The sequence below is a fragment of the Artemia franciscana genome, chromosome 15 (assembly GCF_032884065.1).
Source record: "Artemia franciscana chromosome 15, ASM3288406v1, whole genome shotgun sequence".
Taxonomy (NCBI): domain Eukaryota; kingdom Metazoa; phylum Arthropoda; class Branchiopoda; order Anostraca; family Artemiidae; genus Artemia; species Artemia franciscana.
This window is the reverse complement of record NC_088877.1, coordinates 1,072,678-1,091,927: the sequence shown is the minus strand read 5'-3', so window position 1 is coordinate 1,091,927 and position 19,250 is coordinate 1,072,678. Positions and strand designations below refer to the sequence as shown.

Sequence of the window (19,250 nt, the reverse complement as noted above, 5' to 3'; positions counted from 1 at the left end):
GCCCCATCGTCAGTGCCTCGCTCTTTACACTAAAGCTTAAATTTTATCCCAATTCATTAAGAATAACCCCTGAATCACAAAAGCCGTAGAATAAATAGTTGAAATTACTAAAAATACTTTAGCGTAAAGAGCGAGGTATTAGAAGGAGGTGAGCCCCTCATATGGGTAATAATTTCTGTTTGTTTTAAGTTTTATTGCTGTTCCTTACTTCCAGCTGAAAAAGCTTTTTCACATTTATTTTTTAATCGTTTTTTTTAAATAATGCTAGTAAATCCTGCTCTCCCTTCATGGAAATTTTCTTCTCCCATGACAAATTCTCGATGGAAAGTTCCCCCAGCGTATCCCCCTCTTCTCAACCCCTCCCCCCAACCAAAAAATCCTCCTGAAAACGCCTGTATACTTCCCAATAACCATTACTATATGTAAGCACAGGTTAAAGTTTGTAACTTGTTGTCCCTCCTACGGGGACTGTGGGGGAGTAAGTCGTCCCCAAAGACATAGTTATAAAGTTTTTCGACTACGCTGAATAAAATGGCTATCTCAGAATTTTGATCCGTTGACTTTGGGAAAATAATTAGCGTGGGAGGGGGCCTAGGTGCCCTCCAATTTTTTGGTCACTTAAAAAGGGCACTAGAACTTTTCATTTCCGTTAGAATGAGCCCTCTTGCAACATTCTAGGACAACTGGGTCGATACGATCACCCCTGGGAAAAAAAAACAAAAAAACAAATAAACACGCATCCGTGATCTGCCTTCTGGCAAAAAATGCAAAATTCCACATTTTTGTAGATAGGAGCTCGAAACTTCTACAGTAGGGTTCTCTGATACGCTGAATCTGATGGTGTGATTTTCGTTAAGATTCTATGACTTTTAGGGGGTGTTTCCCCCTATTTTCTAAAATGACGCAAATTTTCTTAGGCTCGTAACTTTTGATGGGTAAGACTAAACTTGATGAAACTTATATATTTAAAACCAGCATTAAAATGCGATTCTTTTGATGTAGCTATTGGTATCAAAATTCCATTTTTTAGAGTTTTGGTTACTATTGAGCCGGGTCGCTCCTTACTACAGTTCGTTCACGAACTGTTTGATAATGACAAAGACGTAATATTGATAAACCATACAAGTTATTTCGCCGAATCCGCCGAATCGCCTGATCTATGAAATTGGACGATGTGTGTGTGATTAGTATAAGTAAAAGGATTACTGAAAACAGACCTAATTCACTTTCACCTGGAATGTGCAAATTCTTGAAAGCTAAACGTCTAGAAGATCTATACACAAGACTTTTTTAGCCTTGACCAATAGACACTATTATAGGGGGGAACAGAAAATTTAGGTGGCGACTTGTGATGACACTGAGATTATTCTGCTTAATTTCATTTGTTTAAAACATTTATGGTCACTATGACTAAAAAATTACTTACATTAAAATATCAAAAAATTTGCTATTGGTCAAGGCATTCTGTTTCCCACGTCATCTTAATGCATAATTCAAGTAACAATTTAGCAGAGATGTCAGTATATTGTTGGTAAAGTGGTATTTTTACTACCCTTGGGTAAAAAATATTGCTAGAGGGGGCTGGTTACCCTCTGATAACTTTTGATTCTCTAGAAAGGGTGGAACCTTTCATTTCTGATCGAATAAGGTTCATCTAAAATTCATACGATTATCTTTCCTGCGAGAAGTAACCACGAAAAATAAGCTAAATAATATATAGAAGACAAATTGATCCATACTAAACCTGCCCTACAGCGTTGAGTCTAATCCGAAGGACTAAGGAACACTGACATTATCCTTTTTCGTCTGAATGACCTGGGGAGGGGGTTGGGTAGACCGGTAAATGCTACACCAGTATTGACTAAAAAAAAGTGACTTCAGTGGTAGCTTGCGAGAAGGCTAAGATTATTTTACTTACGTTTGTTTAATTGAAACATTTATGCTCAATCTAATAACTTTAATTAAAATTTCAGCTTTACAATCAGTTAAGGATTTGTTTTCTTTCTCGTAATGTATAGTGTCTTTATGCATACAATCTCAAGTTCGACTTCATTTAGTCAAGAAGAAGCGTCAGTACATTGTAGGTACACTGGTATTTTCACTATCCTTGAGCACAAAGCTAGCAAGGGGGGGGCTGGCTCCCCTGCGAATGCTTTTTGTGATTTAAAAGGGCATCAGAATTTACAAATTTTGATCACATTAACTATATTCGACCGTTTTTATGGTAATCTGTTTGGTGCGGGATGACCTATGAAAAAAAAGAGGAATGCAAGTGAAGTACGAAGAAAGTACTCACGGGTGGGGGTGTCGTGAGGCCCAGACCTTCCAGAAATCCTAAATTTCCACGAATAGTTGGAGAATCCTTATTCAAATTTTAAATAATTATCTTTTTTATTATTATTGGCTTCCAAAATGTATTATTCCTGACCCCCAAATAGTCCGGTGTACCTGTCTGAGATACATATCACGCTTTATAATGTCAACAATTTGGCTTTGACTCCGACTTAGAGGCTTACAGAAAACTGTCTTTATTCATATCCATCTGGAATGCATAATTCTAGAGCAATAGATGCTATACCAGTGTTAAGAATTCAAATAGATTATTTGAGATGGTGGCGGGAAGGGTCAGATCTGGGGGGACTAGAGAGGGCAAACGGCCTGGGAGGTACACCCAGGTAGGGTAAAAACAAGCTTAAATTGTAATATTTTTGGGGCAAAACTTGTAGCATTTACAGTATTGAGGGTGCGGCAGGGGTTGGAAAATTCCACATTGCCCCCTCTTCCTCCCCCTGATAAAAAAAACTAGTTGCAGCTTAGCTGGCGGGACAAAACTTTAGGTTAGCTGACTATAAGATCCGGAAAACTCAAGACACCTTGATTACTTTCAATACTTTGGGATGTTGTCAAAATATCCCAAAATTTGCTGATTTCAAGAGGACGCGACTGCCAAACAATTAAAGCACAAAATTTATAAGAAATGAGTTTACTCATAAGGCAGTCAATTCCCTTGAAAGGTTCAATATCAAGAAGATGCAATTCCTTAAAAATTATTTTGCGAGCCTCAGCTAGGTCTCAGTGAAAACGGATCCATCAGTAAATTCTCCAAGGGGATCATCGAGAGTTATCGAGAATTTGTGGTTTGATTGTTAAAAAGACAGTGAAATTTACCCCTTTGTTGGTGACTTTGTGATTCAAAATGGTTCAGACCAAGGGAACTCCCAAAGCGGCCAAATTACTCAAATGATAATTATGTCTGAGTGATTTTTAGCGTTTTCTGAGCAGGTATGCTAAAAAATTTTTAAGAATGCCCTATCCTGGACTACGAAAAGAAAATTCTGCTCTGTTCATTCGGAAAGACAAAATTCACACTTTCTGATGGTGTAAGTTTTACTAAAACTGAACGTCTCTGTCTCTGGTACAAAACGGGTGAATAGTTTTTTTTACGATTTCCGAGAGAGTACGTGTCGACTTTTAGTTTTGTGTCGTTGACTCGGATCTCTTATCCCAGCTCTACAAGCTATGGCAAAACCGATTCCATACAGGTTAACCACACAAACTAAAAAGTGCATAATGGACGAGATAGGGTGATTTCTTAAGGTATTGTGTGGTCTTAAGCTCAAATTCAATTTTGTATATCTGTAACATAAAAGGCAAGAAGAGTCACCTTTAGGGACTCCATTTACTGGGAAAGTGTTGAAAAAAAATGCAAAAAATATAAAGAAAAATCATTTAAAAACTTTAACAAACTTGCTGATTGTGCAAAGCCCAGAAAAATATTAGCATTCTAAAAAGTCTGATACAAAACTAAAGTATGAAATGAAAGTTTGATTTGCTTTTCAACATAGGGGTTATTATTCCGTCCCATTATTTGTCCACTTGAGAAGGTCATTTCTTTTTTTTGTGGTGGCATTGTACATAGCAGGATTAATCTCAGCTTGGTATTACGTGACCTTGACTTCGATCCTAGCGTCCGCAGGGTCTGGAATTGCATCCGGATTATACATTAGCCTTTACAGTAATGATTATAATGAAACAAGACGAAGAAGAAGCAAGCAGATGGTTAAAGTTGTATATCTCAAGTAGCTGAAACTAGTCAGTTACATTAATCTCAACCTGAATGGCTGCGGAATTAGCTAATTGTCGAAATCAGGTAAATCGTTGCATTGAACTTGAATGTAGCTTCGTTAGAACTGAAATGACGTATATTGCACCTTCAGGTCCCTGGTTGAAGCGACCGTGATAGGCACCCACGCCGAAAAACTGTTTGCTCTAATTAAAGGTACTTTTCTTTTGCCGCTTAACCACTTTTTTTTTAATTTTAGACTTTTCCGTCTGATTGCATGTCTATTGACCAAGTCCATATGTTGCTCGTTGAAATTAAAACTTGCCAAGGGCCTGTATTTTACTATATATTTAGATCACTGACACAGTGAACGATATCTTAATATGCAATGCGTGAATGATTCTGAAACCTGATTTGTCTTCACAAGAATTGCACGTTTTATATTAATGATATAAGTCATGGTTTACACCCTTGATAATTTCGTCATAATGAAAGTACGGCAGGCGCAATGAAATTGAGGTGTTTCCTGAAGACACGTATAATTGAGTAAAGAGAAATAAGAAAATAAAAATAAGAAAACAAGAAAAAGAGAATAGGAAATAAGTAAAGAGAGAAGTAAAGAGAAATTTGAAGTAATCTTTTCAAATTGCCAAGAGCATAAAAAAACATCTAGTGACCCCCCTTCTGGACCGACACTAGGTCTAATCATACCTGAAACACCAATTTTCTATGTCTTTCTTTTGGCTGTTTCAAATTATGAAGTTTTTAGGACAGTGCTACCTTTTTGTCAGTGTTGCCATGTTGAATCGTGAAATCTGAAACTAATTAGAAAGCTGCAGAATAGAGCCGTAAAATTATTATCGGAATTTTGTGATTCTGATGAGGTTCCTGCTCATGAGCATTTTAAAAAGAATAAGTCAATGGATATATCCCAAATTCGAGATTACTAAGTCGCGATTTTCTCGTATAAATATTTGAATTGCCTGTTATTTTTAATAAAAATAAAAATAAAATCCTTTTATTTTTAATAGAGACCGTCATGATCATAATACAAGAAAAGCTGATAACTTAACTCATGAGTTTAGGAGTATCACTCGGGCATCTTTTGTGATTCGCCATTATGATCCCCATGTTTGGAATATATTGCCCGAGTGTGTTAAAAAAGTGCCTAGTCTTCCGGCTTTCAAGTCACGGGCGAAGAAATTTCTTTTATCTTGTGAGTGATTTTGATGTGAAACCCGCTCTAGGTTGTCATTCTATTCAAGGCATTTCCCTGATTTATTTTGCTGTTAATCTTTTTTTCTGTTATTTTTTTTTGTTTTCTGTCTTCTTCTTGTCTTTTCCTCTTTCTCTCTTTTTCCTTTCTTCCTTCATCAGTTGAGTTTCTTCTGTATTGAGTACGGTAATATGAATGTGGTTTTAATTAGCTGAGGGTGATAACCTTGCTTTCCCTTCCAAGCTTATTGTCTTTCTTGGCATGCGAATGGCGAATGTTGTTTGTTTTCTTTTTTAATAAATGTATGTCTCATATCTCATATCTCATAAAATCAGAAGTCCTTAGAATCATGACTGTTATGCTGTTCCCCATTTAATGAATATTTAGTTATTTGCATCCCAACGTTACACTGTTCATATCCCACCAAACAACAAAATATTCAGCTCCAAAATTGTCCTTGGTCATCATTAAGTTTAAAAATGGTGGCCAAAAACGTGCAAAGTTTTTCTATGGTTCCAAAAAAAAAAACATCATGCTTCAACGTTTCCAAAATAGGGTTTTGCTTAGTTTTTCTGACATTTTTGAATTAAAGTCAAAACTGAGGACTGCTTCCTTGTCTAGATTTCAGCCTTATGCTCCAAGATGAAGGATGCTTTTACTCGCTTATTTTTTTCATCCTCTAATTTTTGTTTTTAAATTTCGTTACAGGTCCACCACAAAACGGTAACACTCATCAACAAAGAAAATATCATGTAGTCAGTAGTACAGGAAATCGGAGGAATTATCCTCCTGCTCCTCCACCAGTACCACCTAAAAATTTTCATTTCGGTGGTTATGTAAAGATTCATCTTCCGACCATCTATCAGCAAATAAAAGGTCAAAAACGAAAAAGTGATAAGGGCAAAGGTAAGTTAAAACTTTTTTCACTAACATACTTTATTTTTTAAACACAAACATAAACACAAACATGAGAAAGATACGAATTATAAATCAAACAGTAAAAATATTAATATTGGTCGCATTATCCTAAAAAAAGAACTCAATTTCTGTCCTTCCAAAAAGGATGAATGATGCAGAAAATATACGACCTTACGAGGATATTTGTAAAAGTTTTTGTGGCCTGGCCTGGCCATAAGACTGAGTCATAACGGTGAGCCACAGTGGTAGGTTTTAACTTTGATTGTCCTTTCTCTCCTTGTTTCATTAATGGTAACAATTTATGAACAATTAAGATATGTTGACAAAAAGAAACAAACTCAATTTTGACGATAAAGGACTGTATTCAAAAGAATACAAGAATAAATTCAAAAGAGGAATGTATGAAATTATGAGAAAATTAACAATATTTTGAAATCAGAGATGAGGTCTAAACAAAGCAGTGACTAAGTTTTTATTTTTTAAAATGGGGGGACAATGGTAGGGAACAAGTATCAGCTGAAATAGACAGCATGAAATAGACAGTCTTTATTGTTTTCATGAAAAATAAAATGTGATAGCAATGAAAATTGAACATTTGGTGTCTGTCTTGCTTTAGCAGTCATTTCAACTATGGTATCGTACCGAATAGCTACAGTAAAGATGGAATGCAAACTATAGTAGAAATACTATAATAACTTGCATACATATTACATACGTCTTCCTACAGACTTATACAAAACTTACCTGTTTCTAGAAATAACAAACAGACAAAAATAACGATTGCCTTGAGAAAGATTATTTGGTAAAGTTTTGTTGTGATTTATTGTCCAAAATGTTTGATATGCTTCGCTCACCAAAGTCAAACACAGCAATAAAGCCAATTAAAACTTGTATGGTCTCCTGGTGATCCTTAAACGTTGCGCCAGGACCTGACAGATAAAAGGTTTTGTCACCGCGTCGGTCATGCAGGGCCAAAGTCAAACCTGATTTCACGAGTGCGGGCAATACGGATGTTCAAAAAAATTCTTCAGAAGAAAGATTTCAAATATTTTCGCAGCAGTGGTAATCTCTGAAAATCTTCTGTAGCCTTTGTTCTCATAAATACCACCCTACCCCTACAGAAGAACTATGGAGTTTATTCGTTATTACAGATTTCACAGACCGTGGAGAGTTGGTCTACATCAGTAGTGGGAAAGAAACTTAAAGGTCTACTGTGGTATACGGTCGCCCTCCCGATATTTGCAGTTTTTAATAAATAAAATGATTTCAAAAGGAATTTTATCCAAATGCGAGTTTCCTTATGAATCAAAACCTTGGTTGGGAATCTATCTATCTTAACTCGTACTTCTAGAACTGTGGACGAAATATCTGGATACAAAATATTTCTAATTTGGAAAGCAGGTTGAAAGCATAAGCTAATCAAAGATCTTGATCCGTCGTGTCGACTGAGAAAGAATGATCATTACTTACTGAAAAGTCGAGAGTTTGAGAACTTTGGAAGGGATAGGTCTGTTGACGAGAAAATTACGTTTTAAGGCCCAGGTCTGCTGATCTTGACATCTCTGAGTTTTTCATCAGATATTTGGCAGGAATGGACATGCAAGGAGGAGAGAGGACATCTTACAGTCCAACCCTCAAACAAAACATATCAGGCTTGTGTTGCAGGTCTTCCAATAAAACCTTCATATATTTCATCCACTCTTGCTTGATTTCTACGTTTTTCAACTTTGCTCTTACCCCAAAATGCGGACCTAACCCTGCTCGCACATGACTGTATACATACGTGACTGATTGGACTGTTTTTGACAGCGGTCTGGGAATTCGAAGCAGGATTTTTACTAGCCAATAAAATCTATCTAATAATTATCTTTCTCTTGAATAACAAGGGAATATGGGGTTTTGCGTATTAATCTTGACCGATCGTGTTGACTGCCAAAGCACGAAGATAAATAATCTTACTTGTTATTGGATGGCTGATTTTTTCACATCTGGGATGCTTAGACATCCAAAAACCAACGAAATACAGTGAAACTAAATGTTGATGTGGTTAACATACTTAACTAAAATCTGCTAGTTTATAGTTTTATTCATCAAGATAATGGTTGTACATGGGTGCGAAACTAATTAGGCTAATTAAATACAATTTTCGTGGAGCCATCTAGAGTGAACTAATGGTTCACTCTAAAATGATATTAAATATATAAAAAAAACAAGTTTTTTTAACTGAAAGTAAGGAGCGACATTAAAATTAAAACGAACAGAAATTACTTCGTCTATGAAAGGGGCTGCTCCCTCTTTAACGCCCCGCTCTTTCTGGCAAAAAATACAAAATTCCACATTTTTGTAGATAGGAGCTTGAACCTTGTACAGTAGGGTTTTCTGATACGCTGAATCTGATGGTGTGTTTTTCGTTAAGGTTCTATGACTTTTAGGCGGTGTTCTCCCCTATTTTCTAAAAAAAGGTAAATTTTCTCAGACTCATAACTTTTATTGGATAAAACGAAACTTGATGAAACTTATATATTTAAAATCAGCATTAAAATGCGATTCTTTTTATGTAGCTATTGGTATCAAAATTCCATTTTTTAGAGTTTTGGTTACTATTGAGCCGGGTCGCTCCTTACTACAGTTTGTTACCACGAACTGTTTGATCACCAGTTGGCTGTGGATATCTTTTTTCTCTAGATTTGGGTGAAAAAAGTAAAAACGGTAAAGCTTCCTTGTATAGCCTGGTTCTAGGTACTCCTAATGGCCCAAGAATTGAACAACATAGGCCAAAAGTTACCCCAGTTTCCAAAGTTCTCTATGAAAACTCAAATCTTGAATTTTTAGATTTTGTTTAACAAATCAAACTTGCTGACACAAATGGCTACAGCGACAATAATGATTACGTTCGGACCATGGACCTTAGCTGACTGGAGTTGAACTACTATCAACTTCGACTATTTTACTCTTTGCAGTCATAGCTACTCTGATCACTTTCCTCTCAAACTCCAGCTAACTTTTATCAACTCCTGTTCCTGAGTAGGGTCAGAGCACAATCACAGAAGGATATTGGGAATTTCACTTAGTAATTTTTGATATTAGTGATCATCTGATATTTGGAAAGGACTCAATTTAAGGCGATAAAATACTTTAAAAATCCCTTTTCAAGCCTCAGCGTCGGCTGACTGTTTCAAAGACAAAGGCTCTATAGTGAATTTTTACATCTACCAGGGGACTAGCTATTGTCAAAATCTGTCTGGAATTTGTAGTTTCACTTTGAAATTTGACTGAAAAAAACGCTTGAATTATAGTTCCATTTTGTTGAAGAATTTGTCAATCAAAGCGGAACTCCCAAAACAGCCAAATTACTCAAATAATAACTCCTTTGAGCTGATTTTCAGACTTTTCCAAGCAGGTATGCTAGAAAACTTTAAAGGAACCCCTTATCACGTACTTTAAAAAGAAAATTCTACTCCGTTTAATCGTAAAAGCGAATTAAAACTTTCTGATGATGTAAGTTTCATTAAAACTGAATATTTGTATTTCTGGCACAAAACGTGGGTAGTTAAAAGTTTCTTTTAAGATTTCAGGGAACGTAGATTGTTCGGTTTCAGTTCTTTGTCGTTTATTCGAACCTTTTATCCAAGCCCTACAAGTTTTGGCAAGACCGCCCAACCAATTCCAAATGTTTCGGCCATACAAACTAAAAAAGTTTATAATAGACAAGATTGGGTGATCCTTCAAGATGTCTTATGATTTCAAGCTTATTTGATAATCTTTAATATTGATTTCTTTTTTTATGATTTTGCTTGTTTTAAAACAATTGCATTTCAATGAGAACATATTTCTAATTTTCAAACATGTTGCCATACAGACAGACAGAAACATACAGACAGAAACAAACTTTCGACGTTCCGTCCTTATTCGTTCCTTTCTTATTCGTTCCGTTCCTTCCTACTATTCTTTAGATTTTGAGCATATTCAATGCTCAATTTATTGAAGTCCGGTTTTTAAAAAATTGTATTTGGCTAAAATTTCCATCGCTTATATCGAATTTTTTTTTATGGTTTATCACTGTCTGTTTCTTCCCTAGGGTCGATCGATTTCAACTACTATTAAAAAAATACATTTTTACTATTTCCGGCAAAGGGAGCCGAGCAACAGTTTACATCCTTTTTTTACTTAGAAGTTTAATTTTTTATTTTAAATCATATATTTCCTCGGCGTCTTGTGAGAACCTGGGTACTAAAAATAATGAATTAAAAGGCATAACGGAGGTAACTCATGAAATTCTAACTCCTGGGATGAGAAATTTATTCAAATCGTCCACCACACCTTCTTCCAATTTGGGCTTTGTTTCATTTTGATATCCACGTCGTTTGATTTTGTCTTTTCATTTATCTTCTTCTCTTTTTTTCCCGTCTAACTCGTCTCTGTTTTCGATCAGAATATTGAATTTGTTTTTTTTTTTTGTGGGGGATTTTTTCTAATATGGCTGAAGAATGGAAGCAGTTGTCTCCTCGAAATATCCATTTTTGTTGTTTTCAGTATTTTCGTTCGCCTTATAAAACCCTACTTTCACTTTTCTTCTCTTTTTTTTATGAGGAACCATAATCTAATCGGTGTCATTTCAGTATCACAAATTGTGCTGATTCGGTTTGCTTTTTACGTTAGTCTCTTTTACTTTTGTTGCTGTTTTCTGTTGATAATTTTATCATTTTCTATTAATTTTTTGTACTCCGCTTTTCTCCAAAAATATTGAATGGTTTGAAAGAATAAATTTTTTTCAGAAATGTGTATACGGGGTTCTCTTTAAATGGACACATCTCATATAAGCTACTTAAAAAGTATTTTGGAACTTAAACATTTCTTTGATTCAACCCTTCGTTGTTTACTAATGAAAATACTCTTTGTTAATGAAAATATAAGGAAATATATTTTTGCATTTCTAATTAGTTATAATAGGTGCATGTCACATAGACTAGAAATTATTTTCAAAATTTAAAGTTTTTCCTTTTTCGTAGTCTAGTGGCCTTCAAAGCTCAAACTTTTGTTTCTCATCAATCAAAATGTTAATAATACATGTTATTAATAAAGAAATAATTATTGGTCAAAATTGCGGGGCTGCAGAAAACACTTATCACATACTTCTGTAAAATGAACCATTTTTATTTATTTAATACCTTTGTCTTGTAAATAGTATCCTTAATTCAAAAATTTATTATAGTGTATATGTTTCTTTCAGTGTCATAGAAACTTTTTTTTTCTTTCAGTTTCTCAATTTTACCTGGAGACACCTCTGCAAATTGGTTAGTTTTCTTACAAAAAGAATATAAAATAAGTAAATAAAGTGCTGCTAAGGCAATAAAAATAAACAATATTGCTTCGAAGATATTTCTTATTAGGTAATTTGAAGTAACAAGGACATAAAAATAAAATATTGTTCTCCCTCTGGACATATTGCTTCGAAGATATTTCTTATTAGGTAATTTGAAGTAACAAGGACATAAAAATAAAATATTGTTCTCCCTCTGGACATCTTACGTGTATTTATACATAAAAACCGCAATTTTCTAAGATTTATCTTTTGGCTGTTTCAAATCTACCAAGTTCTTAAGAATGCTTTCTTGTCAGTGTTGCCAAGTTGAACTATTAAAACATATAAACAAAACTAATTAGTTAAATTAATTTTCATTTGTTAAAATTGACATTAATAATCTGTCGATTCCTTCAATAACCATGCATTCAAAGGGAAATCCCACTCTCTTAAGCTATTTGGTGCCATTTGGTTTTAGCATATTTTTCAAACACATTTCTTCTTTTTTTTGCACCCTTTTAGGCTATACCAAAAACTTCATAAGTGCAATTGAGGCTATTTTTTTTTTACAAAAAATTGAATTCTACACTTTGTTTAATTTTTTTAGACATGTATGGTTGTGTATGTTTCCACCAGGGTTGCAACCCGGATCTTTGTTCGAGGAGGGGGGAGGGTCATACAAAAGGCTTAAAAAGTGTATCAACACTTTTTTGTATGCATTTTTCGCGGTTTTAACGAGTTGGATAAAACAATTTTGGAGGTAGGGGGCTAAAACTTTGAACTTCCCTTGGCACCTTATAGTATGTGTATTAAGTTGTTTTTGTCTTAATGTATGATTTAAAAAAAAAAACTACATTTCCTCTGTTATTTCAAGTATGTATTTACTTTATTTACTATTATTAGCAATGAACTTATAACCCTTTCTAGAGATTCTTTTGTTTGACTTATTGTTGTTTTTCGGTTGTATTAGACATAAATAAATTACGTTAATGCTACTAATGCTACCTTAACGATTGTTAATTCTCTAATCTCATGATGACCACACAAAATTGTTCTAAAAAGTCTTCATCAAATTCTAGGATACCAAAGACCAGGCTACTTTCAACGAAATCCAATAACTCGAGCTTTCAAACCTTCTGACCGATTAGACCCCAAAAAAGATGCCTTTAGACCTCTTCCCCCACCTAGCCGAGGAGACCATAACCCTTATGATGCCAACAGGAGATACATGCCGGCGAATCAATCACAGGTTAGGTACTTTTATTGCTTTACTAGTCATTTACCATTCATTATTTTTTCATCGTGACATGGAATAGAATATTATATTGTTAAAAAATATTTGTTATGGTGCTAACATATTATCCAGAACACACTTAAAAAGTTTGCTTTGTTAAATCTGGGAAAAACCGGTTTGTCTGTTTGCAATCGGGTATAATTAGCTTAGTATTAGTGTGGAAAACTATAGTTTAAGTATATTTTAATTAAATATTCAATATATAGAGATGGTTATGTTAGGTATTTATTATAATGCGCTCTTGGTGGCCTGCTTTCCATAATTCTTTGTTGTAATTTTTATACTTTCGTTTCTAAGGTCTTATATCTTTATCATATTTTTGTATATTTCACTATAATTTGCCTAACTTCAATTCTTCAGTGCGGTCTGAATAATACACAAGCATCTTTGTTATAATTAAAGTGTAGCAACATGCAAATCGAATAAAAAAGTATTTCCCTAATATTTTACCTTAAGGGTCTTCATACAAGCAGGTTCGAACAGAAGTCCCCAGCACCTCCTGGCAACAGCTTACTCTTTCTAGGGTAAATTTACTAGTTTCATTTTAAATATAATATTAACTTTTAAAAATATTCTTTAATGTAAAAATATTAATTGTAAAACAAGGTATAGCCAAAATATAGCAACTCGCGTACTACATGGTTGCGCCGCCTCATCCAGGCGTGATACACTCTTACAATGTATACCTCTTAGCATCACATATGGCAAACTTCACTCCAAGCTGGCACACTTGTGCCACGCGTGACTGGCGCTACCTTTTGTGGAAGACTTCGAAAGTAGACGGCCCCTCGTCTGAATAGATACATTCAGACTAGCTGAATAACGGAAAAAACCCATTGTTTTAAAACTTTGACTGTGAATTAATTATTTTGATTTATGGCTTTGAATTTGTTCTAAAAACCCACAAGTACTTTTCAAGGACATGTTAGTTGTAGATGATGTAATGGTTTCCGGCCTTTGTAAGATGTAACTAGAACAAAACGAAATTATCTGAAAAATTACTAACATCTTATTAATGATAGTTCATATGTAACAGCAGACTAATAATAAAAAATAATAACGGAATTCAGCCCGTACTTTAGGAATATAACAGTTTTTAAAGGTAGAAGAAATTAATTTTTTTTTGTTGTATTTTAAGTGAAAAAGACTAGTTAAGAGACCGCTCCTAAAAGCCAGTTTTTTTAAAACAATCGCTTATGCTGAAGAACGGTACGCCTTAAAATTTATGATTAAGATATTAAAGTGTATCAGATCGATAGTGACGTCCCTGGGCCCTAAGTATTCCGCCGTCCTTTAACTCTGATCCTACTATTTGTGCCCCCCCCTTCGTTGTGTAAATCATATTGAAATCCCTTTTACTCCATCCGTAAGGTCAGACTTTAATCCTATAGCAGTGTGTTATATTAGAAATCAGATGCTGCCTGATTCAGCTCGAAGGTGTCAATCATTTAGCTTCTTCAAAAATTGAACAAAAAAAAAATATTGGCTTTACTTAAGATTGTTTTCTTTTTTCGTCTATGAGTCCTTTTTTCTTGCGAAGTGATCTAATAATCCTTGCAATGCCCCTTTTTCTTTCTGAGTTTATATAAGTCGTTTGTTTACCCCCTCCTTTAGTGGCTAAGAAGCCTTTGTGGGGACTAGTGCCGCGTGTTTATTGTAGGTTTAACTGGCTTTGAATAAATCATATCGTATATTAAAGAGCGTAGCTAACATTTTTGACGTAATACCTTAAATTAGGTATTTTTCAAGACAACACTGCTTTTCTATGACGAACAAATAAGCTTTCAAATGGGCATAATTCTATTTTTTGGACAGATACAAAAGTCTGGATACTTCAATCGCTGTACAGCAATCGTCATCAGCAGAAATAAAGTATTTCTGCTGATGATCATAGACAGCGCAATAGCGCTGCCTAAGTAAGAACAATGTTGGTGCAATGTATTATTTATTTATTTTTTGGTTTTTCTTAGACCAGGGCACTTCGTATGGAAAGAGTTGTCGTAGAAACTACGAAAAAGGCTCATTCGATCGGAAATTGAGAGAGCTAGCGCCCTTTTTAATATTCAAAATTCATTGGAGGGCAACTAAACCCCCTCTCACGCCCATCATTCCCCCAAACACATCCAATCAAAATTTTGGGATAGCCATTTTGTTCAACGTAGGTAAGATCCGGAAATTATGTCTTTGAGGATGACAACCCCTTATAGCGCACTGGGCAAGGGTTGTAAATTATGCCCTGGCGCATATAAGGTTTTTGTAGAAGGAGTTGTCATAGAAACTTCAAAAAGGACTCATTCGACTGGAAATTGAGAGAACTAGTGCCCTTTTTAATAGTCGAAAGTGATTGGAAGGCAACTAACTCCTCTCCCACACCCACCATTTTCCTTAACACATCCGATCAAAATTTTGAGATAACCATTTTGTTCAACATAGTTGAAAGGTCCGGAAATTATTGAGATGGACAATCCCCCCCCCCAACAGCCCTCAGGGCAAAGGTTGTAAGTTATGCTCTGGGGACATATAATGTTTTTTAGAGAAAGCGTTGTCGGAGAAACTTCAAAAAGGGCCCATTCGATTGGAGATTGAGAGGGCTAGTGCCCTTTTTTATTGTCAAAAGTAATAGGAGGGCAGACGCCCCCCTCCCACGCCCATCATTTCCTCAAACACTGCCAATGAAAATTTTATATAGCCATTTTGTTCAGCATAGTTGAAATTATATATTTTAGGATACCCCTCCCCCACAGCCCTCAAGGCAAGTCTTATAAGTTATATCCTGGGGGCATATAAGGTTTCTTATAGACAGAGTTATCATAAAAACTTCAAAAAGGACTCATTCGATTGGAAATTGAGAGGACTGGTGCTCTTTTTAATATTCGACAGTGATAGGAGGGTAAGCAACCCCCAGGCCCATCATTTCTGCAAACGCTTCCGATCAAAATTTTGAGATAGTTATTTTCTCCAACCTAGTTGAAAGGTCCGGAAATTGTGCCTTTGAGGATTCCAACCCCCCATAGTCCCCAGGACAAGGATTGTAAATTATGCCCTTGGGGCATATAAGTTGTTTTTTTTTATCGAAAATGCAGTCATATAAACTTCGGAGGGGGTCATTAGATTGGTAATTAGAAGCTCTAGTGCCCTTTTTAAGATTGGAGAACAGCAGCCCCCCCCACACACACACACACGTCGTATTACCCCGAAATGCATCTAATAGAAAATTTGAGATAAGTATGTTATTAAAAATAGTCCAACTAACGTACAACAAGGCATTTGGGGTAGAAACAAACTCCCAGGGCCTGGGCACAAGTATTGTGAATTATGTCCCGTGGGCATTTGAGGTTTTATGGAAGAGATGGGTGTATAAACTTTCGAGGAGTCTTATTTCGTGTAAAATTGATTCTACTTTCATTTTAATAGTCAAAAATGATGGAGGGCAACTAGCTCCCCTCCCTGAATACCCCTCTTTTCACCAAACGGGTTTAATTGAAATTGTAAGATACCAATTTTGCTCAAAATAGTCCAAAGAATATCTAATAATGCCTCTTGGTTGACACAACACCCTGTTGTCTTGGAGACAGGGTTTTAAGTCATGCCTTGGGGGCATAATATGTTTTTATGCAATGACGGTCGTACACACTTCAGATGCGGTTCATTTGATTTAAAATTGGAAGTAATGGTGCCGTGTTTAAGAGTCAAAAGTGATTTGAGAGAAACCAGCCCTTCCCCGTCGCTCATCATTTCCCCAAAGACATCCATTCAAAATTTGGAGATAACAATTTTGTTCATAGTAGTTGAAGGGTCTGGAAGTTATTTCTGGGAGGAAGATACCCCCCTCTACAGCTCTGAGGGCAAGGGTTGTAAGTTATGTCCTGGGGGCATATACGGCTCATATAGAAAGGGTAATCGTATATGCTTTGAAAAGGACTCATTTGATTGGTAGTCAAAAGTTCTAGTGCTCTTTATAAGAGTCATAGTGATCAGAGCGCTGCCCCCCCCCCCATACACACGTCGTGATTTTCCGAGATGCATCCACATAGAAATTTGGAGACAGTGCTTTTATTCAAAATAGTCCAAAGATCGTATAACAAGGTTTTTTGGGTTGATACAAACCAAAAGAGCCCGAGGGCGAGGGTTTTAAGCTGTGCCCCTAGAGCATTTACTGTTCTTATGGAAGGGATGGTTGCATAAACTTTAGAGGTGGCTAATTTAGGTGAAATTAGAAGTTCTAGTTCCCTTTTAAGAGTTAAAAGTGATGGAGGTCAACTGACCACCCCTCCCCCTCCAACTATCCCTCTTTTCATCAAACGCATTTGATTGAAATTGTGCGATTATACTTTTTTAATAATCCAAAGAACATATAACAATTCTTCCACGGTTGACACAACCCCCCACAGCCCTGGGGCAAGGGCTTTAAGTTATGCCCTGTGGAGATATAAGGCTTTTATGGACTGGGTAGTGGTATTAAATTCAGATGGGTCTCATTTGATTTTAAATTGGAAGTTATAGTGCCCTTTTTAAAAGTCAAAGTGATTTGAGAGACCCCCCCCCCACACCAATCATTTCCCAAAACAAGCATCCAAATAAAGTTTTGAGACAACAATTTTTTTCAGCATTGTTGGAAGGTTCAGTAATTATGCGTTTGGGGATGTCAAACCCCTCCCCCCTCTGATGCCTCAGGGCAAAGGCTGCAAGTTATGCAATTAATTCATTGTTTATATATAGTATATGCTGTTGAGAAATGATATGCATGTTTTACTTCTACTTTTCCAAAATACGAAGGGCATTAAGACAAGTCTTTCAGGGAATGTTGCAATATTTACTAGTTCTACTACTGCTATTACTATTGCTCCAACTACTAGTTCTATCGCAACTACTTGTAAGGTCAAGGGCTTTAAGATGACAATTTCAAGAAGTACATGAATATACAGGCTATCAAAAGAGTAAATCAATAATGTCATAGCAATGGCAAATTGTATTAAGTTGAATTAAGTTGTATTAAGTTGTATTAAGTTGAATATTCATTCAACTGCTGTGACTACTATTACAACTATAGCTACGGGTATGAAGGTGGAATTTTCAGAGAATATTTCTGAAGAATTATGTTACACAGATGACAACCTGCCATCAGTATGCAGGTTGTCAAAAGGACATATCAGAAATATCAGCAGGAACAGTCTTGTGTGTGACATTAAAACTTACAACGATTTTTGTGAGGGATGTTGAACTAACAAAAAGACAATATTTCCATCATAGTACTGCTGCTTTTACTCCTAAAACTACTTCTACTGCTGCTGATTTTATTGCTGCTACTGCTACTACTGCTACTAAGGCTAAGACTACTGCTATTAACTCTACTTCTAGTGCTACTATTACAACTACCGATGCTCCTACTACTGCTAATTAACCTAAGGATATTAAGGCAAAACGTTTTGCAATATTGTAACTGCGTTGAAATAAATCGAAACACACTATGCCCACATAGGTTGCCAATAGGACCTATCAGCAATGCTTCAGGACCGGTTGATGGTATTAAGTTAAACATTTCATCGTGTGTTGAAGGGGATGTTGAAAAAGAGGTGATGTGTGCATACTGCTACTAATGCCCTTACTGCTACTACAGCTATTGCTACTACACAAGCTAAGGGTATTAAGGTGAAGCTTTCAAGGTATATGTAGGCGGATGCACAACTAAATCAAAACGAAATATGCTCATGTAGATTGTCAATAGGGTGACAAAGCAATATGAAAATAAACGGCTTACATTATTAAGTTAGACCTTTCAGGGTAAGCTGTGACAGATTTTGAACTAGCCAGAAGACACTATGTATATACTTTCGATACTACGTCTATGGTTACTGTGACTAATGATACTAAGGGTATTAAGTTGTAATGTTTAGAGGGAGTTTCCATTAAACAAAAAAACTATACGCATGCAGGTATTAAAAAGGCATCTAAGCAGTATCACAGGCTCTATCATAGCCAGTAATATCATTGATATTTTAAAGGAGCTAATTTGACTGGAAATTCAAAGTTCTAGTACCCTTTTTAAGAGTAAAAGTGATTTGAAAGCAGTCAGTGCTTCTCTTTAACTCATACTTTTCAAAACACTTCTAATCAACATTTAAGAAAGCCATTTTGTTCAGCATAGCTGAACGGTATTGTAACTGTATCTCTAGGGCTATTGCGTAGGTCAACCCCCTGCAGTTATGCAAATTACCCACTATGTTTAAAAACTAAATGTTGCCTTAAGATTAAACCAAAAAGCACTGTGTGTATGCTGATTGCCAATTAGGCATCTCAGCAACCCAAAAACGACTAAGGGTATCATATTCAAACTTTCGGGGCTGCTTTTATTACTACTTCTTCTCTTAAAAATTTAACTAAATCGAAAGAGTGTAAGTGTATTCAAGCTGTCAAAGATCACAAATATATTTTCTTGCGAATAGTATTAAGTTTTATT

At 35.6% G+C, this 19,250-nt stretch overlaps 1 protein-coding gene and 1 long non-coding RNA gene across 2 annotated transcripts in view; one reads left to right on the top strand and one right to left on the bottom strand.

Moving 5' to 3' along the window:
- Window positions 1-19,250, top strand: part of LOC136036684 (uncharacterized) — a 65,861-nt gene that overhangs the window by 20,960 nt on the left and 25,651 nt on the right. Inside the window, exons 4-5 of the mRNA XM_065718995.1 lie at window positions 5,988-6,185; window positions 12,579-12,748. Coding sequence (XP_065575067.1) covers window positions 5,988-6,185; window positions 12,579-12,748 — 368 coding nt within the window. The remainder of the gene's footprint in view (window positions 1-5,987; window positions 6,186-12,578; window positions 12,749-19,250) is intronic.
- Window positions 1-19,250, bottom strand: part of LOC136036686 (uncharacterized) — a 35,462-nt gene that overhangs the window by 4,418 nt on the left and 11,794 nt on the right. The window lies entirely within an intron of this gene.